This window comes from Cheilinus undulatus, linkage group 16, assembly GCF_018320785.1.
Source record: "Cheilinus undulatus linkage group 16, ASM1832078v1, whole genome shotgun sequence".
In the NCBI taxonomy this organism is placed as follows: domain Eukaryota; kingdom Metazoa; phylum Chordata; class Actinopteri; order Labriformes; family Labridae; genus Cheilinus; species Cheilinus undulatus.
In genome coordinates, this window is record NC_054880.1 from 31451401 (window position 1) to 31458696 (window position 7296).

The 7296-nt window shown below is 38.1% G+C and overlaps 1 protein-coding gene across 1 annotated transcript; it reads left to right on the forward strand.

The window, feature by feature from the left end:
• Nucleotides 1–336: 336 nt before the first annotated feature.
• Nucleotides 337–6701, forward strand: LOC121524192 (CMP-N-acetylneuraminate-beta-galactosamide-alpha-2,3-sialyltransferase 2-like). Its single transcript, XM_041809468.1, has 7 exons — nt 337–423; nt 2741–2937; nt 3027–3194; nt 4606–4642; nt 4730–4849; nt 5047–5106; nt 6642–6701. The coding sequence occupies exons 1-7, from the start codon at nt 337–339 to the stop codon at nt 6699–6701; spliced, it is 729 nt and encodes a 242-aa protein (XP_041665402.1).
• Nucleotides 6702–7296: the final 595 nt, after the last annotated feature.

Here is a 7296-nt window from a genome sequence, read left to right on the forward strand (position 1 = left end):
TTTTTTTTTTTTAATGTAGGTTAGCAGTGGGTTTATATTTTGATTTATGTTATTTTTCTCTACTGATTTACTCCTGACAGTTTTCTGAGCTGTGTTTGTTTTATTTTCTTTTTCCCCAGATAGCTTTGGTTCTTCATTCAAGAGCTTCCTGTTGCCATGGTGCTACTCAGATTTCTAATTTTCTTAGTGTGTGTCTCTGCCATTGGTGTGGTGACTCTGTACTCTTTTAAGTTTGCTTCATACTCCAGCATAACAAAGCAGTCCAGCCTCTTTACCATCAAACCAAAGCAGTCCCGCCTCTGTGCATGTCTCAACTGTTTAAAAGATGGCAATCCAATGTTTAGGGCGGCTGTTGATGCAGCTCCTGTGCCTTTTTTATCGAAGGATTTTTCCATGTCAAGCGATGATTTCAAACGGTGGAAGGTAAGTGCCAACTTAATGACAAAGTTCTGAAAAAGGCACAATTTGCTTACAAAATCAGAGTAGCAATACTGGCTGTTGTTGACATGCAACAATAAGGTGTACAATGAAAGTGCAGTTAAAGTACAGTGGTGGAGAGGAAGAAAGGCTTGATGAGTTTGAGACCACAGGGTATCTTTTTTAATGTAAATAGTGTTTGTTTTATTGTAAACTTTAAATTAAAGAGCTAGGCAAGAATATGGGGCCAAACTGATGTAGAAATTAAAGACATCTGACCTCAAAAACTGAATTCATTCACCCTCATGTCCAAGTATAGGTGTGTGCCAAAAAAAACTCAATGTGTGCTTTAAATAGTGTTCAAAAGGATCAAGGCCATATTGTAGTTGTCTTAACCTTTTACTGCCATTCAACACATCTTTGAGTCAGAATGGATATTTGTACAAAGTCTGAACAAAATTTCTCAAAGCATCCTTGAGAAATCACAATCACAAACCACAGGTGAACATGAAGCCCAGATACCTTGACCTTTAACCACAATAGATGGACTGCAGTTGCCCCTTTGGGAGACAAAGATGCCCTCCCTGGTTAAGTCTCTGAACTGCATATCACCTTTGCAACCTGAAAGGCCAGATAGACTGGTTTCCATTGCGTGGATATATTTCACAGTCCTCTGGGAAACCTTCCATTCAGAGAGTTTGGGAAGGGCAGGACTTGGTGATTGGACAAACGTTCTGTTGGTCACATTTGTTGTTGGCCAATCAGGGAACAAGACAAGATAAGGCAGTATGAATGCACAGCCCTGATAACTAAAGTGATTACATAGTTTATAGACTGTGAAGCTCATGTCAAGGCTGGTATGAAGAAGTGCAAAAACATCTTTGCCAAGAAAGGCTTTATAGTGTGGTTCTAAAACTACTCCCAAGCTAATCACTAGCAGCAGCTGAACAACTGCCTGACCATAACTGTTGCAAACTTATGACAAAGCAGGTCAGTAGAAGGCTAAATGGTGAGTACAAAAGTAGTACCGTTTTTAAGTTATTGTTTTGCAAAGTCTGATAAATCAAATGCTTTTTTTAAACACTGTCAACAAAACCACAAAATCAATTTCAATATTTAAATTTTCCATTTAAAGAAATCAAAAGGATACATAAATAAAGCCATTTGAAAAATGAATAAAAAAAATCATTTAAATTATATTTTCATTTGTTGACATGTAGGCGTTAAGAGTTTGGTACAGCCACAATACAAAGTCACATAAAAAAAAAAAAGGAGGACATTTTGTACATTTAATTTTATGCTATCTGAACTTGTGCATTTGTATTGAACAAATCATAACATGACATTGGTAAATATCAAGAGTGTGAATATCTAATTGTCTTTTAAAATTTCTTTTTTAGTATGAGACTGCAATTTTGCAAAAATTGCAAAAAAAAATGAAGGGGGTCTGAGTGTTTTCTGAATGCACTGTATATGCCATGTTGATATGTAAAGTTTGAAGGGCTGATATAAAGCATTGATAGCTATTAGAGTCCACATGGGTTCAAGAGAAATTTTAAATTTTTGGAAAAAAGAGGCCAAAAGATGAGTTTATAAAACTGTCCAGAGAAGGACGTCATAATTTATACCCCTAATAATTAGCTATGTAAAAGAAATAGTGCAGTAAATAAAGTAAATTAACCTTGGGGTGTTTGCTTGCTAGAGGGCTGGCAGACACTTTTTAAAAAAATGGCAAAGAAAATATGTATGGGCTATTACTTGCAGAACAGGTGGGCAGAAAGGATCAGATTGTGGGTTGGCAATCGAGATGTATTGTTAATGCAAAGCATTAAAACAAGTTCTATGCTGCTTGTGCCAAAAAAATAGTGTTGAAGATCCTTTTCTGAAAGTGACAACAATAACACATAGTGATGTAGATCCCTGGCATTTAATCATTCATGTCATTTTAAGGCTCAATAAATACATTTGCATTACAACAGGTTCATCTTGCATCTCTGGTTGCACCGCAATCACTGGATGTCAAGAGACAAAGATTGCCTCTCTCACCCTCTTACTTTCTCTATGGTCACCTACTTACTGAGACTACAAGGTGTAAGAAAAGTACTGGAAAAGTACAGGCCAACCAGGAATCCTTTGGTTTTGAATAGCATCTACTTAAAAACAAAAAGACTCAGACTTACACCCACCTGGACATCATGTGAAGATGTCACTCTTGAATTAAAGCTGCAACATGGGAAGTAATACTGGTAACTGATGTGGGATTAAAATCATTATTAAAATGGGAGTAAATATAAAATGACCCCGTTTTACTTTCATTTTTTAGAGAATGCAGAGTGAACAACGCAACATGACTGTCTTTAAAATGGTAGTGGACAAGTTGTTTCAGATCATCCCGCCAGTTCCGCAATATGAAGAGGTCAGTCCAAAACGCTGCAACACTTGTGCTGTGGTGGGGAATTCTGGTAATTTGAAGGGATCACATTATGGAGATCTAATAGACTCACATGACATTGTAATAAGGTAAGTCATGAGACTGAAATACAGTGATTATTGGCACTTATATATAATAATCTTTCTAACCTTTAGATATGTATAATGATTTTATTTAGAATGAACAGAGGCCATACTAAAGGCTATGAGGAAGATGTTGGGACCAAGACAACTCATCATGTTATGTATCCAGAGAGTGCTACTAACCTGGCCAACACCACTCGTCTTGTGTTCTTTGCATTCAAGATAAATGATCTAGAGTGGCTCCTCAGAACTATGACACCGGAGTAAGTGTAAACAACTCAATTATGATAATTCGTTTATGTGTACAGATTAGGGCTGTCAAGATTAATCACATTAATCACAAATTAAATTGTATCAGTGATTAGTGCATTCATTTAACACAGTGATGTCACATAAGTCCCCCACTGCACCTTAATGTCTCATTTCACTTTAAAAAATAGCCTACAGCTCAGTGGACAAGTCAAAAGTCCTCAGCACCTCACGATATCAAACATTTATCTTGGTTTCAGCAATTTGGTTTCGGCAGTATGATCTCCATGATCAATAACACTTGTTTTCCATGAGTGGAGATCATTTCTGAGTAACACTGTAAAATTGTCTCGTGGCATTAGCTATTTCACCACTTGATTTCAGTGTTGTTCTTTTATACTGGCTCTAGGTTTAGGCTGTAGGCTTTAATGACTGCTTTTGATTCATTGGTTAAATTAAGTGAGAATGTCAATGTCATCTTTGCAGTGTTAGCCCAATGATAACTAATTAGATGGCAAATCTGAGTCTGAGAACATGGTCCCCAGAGTGAGCTTTTAACTGTGGTAGTTGCTGACTGGGGGTCTTATTTAGAAAAGATCTAATGAGGCAATCATATATGGATTTAAAAGGCAAATTTAGTCTGCTAAAAAGATAAGAGGCCCATATAGGTGAGTCTATGTCTGAAATATGTCCACACAGATGAGGGAGAGGAGAGGATAACTTATTCAGCCTCTTTATTTTGGCTGCTAGCTGTTAGTAAGCGCCTGCTTACTGTTAGCTTGTTCAAAAGTTCAAGACAGCACCCATCTGGGCTAAAATTGGCAAACAGGCATGATCGCAACTTGCCTATATTTTTTTGCTTCACTGGTGTCCCTAATCGTCTCCAAAAGCATCTCTGTGATTTAGGGTAGTAATTGTGTTTTTTGTTCCTATGCGGCTTATACTGCTCCTTTTTTCTGATCAAAAAAAAATACAATAAAATAAAAAATAAAAACAGAGGCTGCCACTGATTGGGGCAATCTTACATACACTCTTGGGCTACAGCACTCTGACTCATTATTTCAGGTACTGGGAGCATCTTGTGTTAGTTCTTGTGAGTTAGAAAGTTTAAGGTTGCACAAGCATTGTCAATACAATTTCTTGAGTGTGAGGGGCAGAAAACAGACCTGAGTTGAGAGACAACACGAGTCAGAACACAATAAACTCTTACTACTATCCTGAAACTGTGTCACAGCTTTCTTTCTGTTAGGCTGCAAAATGAGGAGTTTGACATAAAGAAAACTAATGACTAACTAAAATGACTGAAATGTCGGGGAAATGGACCATATCTTTAATATGTTTGCAAAACAAACTATGGCATTCTGCACAACCATTTCATTCACTTAACACCCTAACACTTATTGTCTCCTTTAACTTTGGCTACAGGAACAAGAACTCACCAAAGAGAGCAAACAAGGACTTGGTGAGAATTTTAGTTAAATATTGTGCACTCGCAATTTAAAAAAAGATTTCCCACTTCTGGTTTGAAAGCATCTCTGGTTTATTACAGGTGATGATCATAAATCCAGCTTTCATGATATATGCACACAAAGTATGGCTGCAAAGTAAGGGCCATTACCCATCCACTGGCTTTTTTACTGTGATCCTCAGCCTGCAAATGTGTGATGTGGTGAGTTTAAATCAACAATAGAAACTGGTGCCATCTCCATCGCATTCTCTACCTCCCTCTTTGACATTTTTCTTTCCATGCAACATGTTTTTTGTACCCCATATACCAGCATGTTAAGATTATCTTGCTCCACCCTGTCCAAACCTGTTTGTGTGCCACGAGATGAATTGTTACAAAATTTTCTTTTGTGTGTCCAGGTCAATGTATTTGGATTTGGAGCAGACAGAGCAGGAAACTGGAATCATTACTTTGAAAAAGTAGGAAACATAAAAACTGGACCTCATCCTGGAAATGATGAATCTAAAGTGATTGAGCATCTTGCACAGCTGCACAAAATAAAAATTTTTAAAGGAGTATAAATGAAGTTATTTGTTTATCTAAACACATTTATATTTGAATGATTAAGGTTGCTGTGCCACCCTCTGACAACAGGAAGTTTCTATTCCTGTCACAAATGAGCAGCACTTGGTTGGCCAAATCGTGGTTAAATTCACTCAGACATATCCTTGGACCCTTGCTTCAATTTCATAATCAAAAACGAACATCGAAATGCATGGCCATGGCAATTTTTGTTCCAAATGAACAGGAAGTAGTATTTTCAGAGGCTTAGAGACACTTGTAGAGCCATGGAACGACGCAGTAAAGAATCCACTGTCTAAAGGAGAGTATTAGCATAATTATTGTCAGTGGATGTGGCTAAATGACTCAGTGGCACAACTATAAGGTTTTAAAAAATTACCCCCAGCAGCATGTAAAGCAGAGATTTCGTAAAGCTAAAGGCTTATGTGTGATAACATACCCTTTAAGCCTCTTTGACCCATACTGTCAACCCAGCAGGAAGTTTGGTTAACAAACAGATCCCAAAGGCCATGTTTAAAAAAAAACTCTCTCGGAGCATTAATCCAAATAATTTAATCTGTTTTTTAGTGATAAGAGATGTGACTTGGGGAAAGTAGGGGAGTAGCGGCATTTATATTAGTCCCAAACGTCTGAGCCATTAACAAAAGGCAATCATATATGGCAGTATATTTATGGCAACCTAGGTGGCAGTATTGTTTGTTCACAGCAATTAAAAAACCAATGAAGAAGAGGAAGTAGACTGCACAACAAGACATACAAAGATAAAATTTCAGCATTTCTGCACAATTTTTAAAAAGCCTCTCTAACACATACATTTAAAAGACGAGGCTTGGCCAGGCAGAAGTTGTGAACGCCGACTGCAACCATGTTTTTAAGTGGGCTGCTCAGGCTCCATTACAACACCCCATACTGTGTTTACATGAGTCGTTCTGCTGTCCTTCACTGATGCACATGAGTGGTGATTTTGCACCAGCTATTTGCTGTCTACTATGTGATGGTGTCATGGCAACCTTTATAACAGTGCAATATCTTGTGAAATACGGCTGGTGCAATATGATCACTAATAACCATGTGAATTTTAATGCATTTAATTATTATTATAACTGTGTGTTTTTCTTTCTTTTCTGTATGTAACTGTGTATTTGTGTGGTTTGTTTTTTTTACACTGTAGTCTGCATGAAATGTACAAGACTTTTAAAAATTGTTTTAGCTCTATTTATGTGCTCATAGCTCTTTTTATTACTTTCTTTTATGTCTTCCTTGTTATAAGAGTTGCACAGCAAATTCTGTTGTACATTGTGTATGACAATAAAGGGTATTCTATTCTATTCTATTCTGTTATGATCCAGAGATTGTGATTTTTAATGTTGGACCCAGAATGCAGAAGCGGACACAGCAGAAGCAGTTAAATGGATTTGTTGTGTGGAAACAGGCTGTAGAGGGAAGGGGAACCCAGGGTCATGGGTGTGAGGGGGAATCCAAGAGGGCGTGAGGCTTAGCGGGGAGAGGCTTGTGAGTGAATCCAGGGAGAGAGTGAGACAGCGTGGCAGAGATTGGGCTTAGCACTGGCAGTCCGTGGAGGCACTGGAAGAGACGGAGGGAGAGCAGGATTAGTCGCAGGTAAGATACAAGTAGTAGAATTTTCAAATAAGACTCAAAGTAGCAATAAAGCACAAGGAGTTGGCCGATACCACAGGAGATGCAGGAATAATCTGGCGCTGGTGAAGACTCAGAGCAGAGCTTAAGAGCAGGTGGTGATTGCAGTGATGAGGATCGGGTGTGCAGGTGCTGGGATTACCAACTACATTTGCACAAGGGCAGACATTGTGGGGCCAGACTGTTAATTAAGCAAATATGATCCATGGAGCTATTTTGGTTTCCTTTGAAATGTACCTTGTTTTAAGGCATTAGCAGTAAATTCAGTCTGTCATGCCTATACTGCAGCCAGCCACAAGGGGGGGATTGAGATGTTTTAGCCACATTTTCTAGGGTTGTCATGTTGTTCATCACAAAACACATGCAGTAAACAGGTCTTAGTTGACACTGTAACCAGCAGTTCTTATCAAGAATGGACTGATGAGTGTGTG

Excerpts from the sequence above, each read along its gene's own strand:
- LOC121524192 (XM_041809468.1), top strand. The coding sequence starts at position 337 with ATGTTTAGGGCGGCTGTTGATGCAGCTCCTGTGCCTTTTTTATCGAAG. Across the intron at positions 3,195-4,605 it reads CTCAGAACTATGACACCGGA|GAACAAGAACTCACCAAAGA; the intron begins GTAAGTGTAAAC and ends CTTTGGCTACAG. Across the intron at positions 4,643-4,729 it reads AGAGAGCAAACAAGGACTTG|GTGATGATCATAAATCCAGC; the intron begins GTGAGAATTTTA and ends GGTTTATTACAG.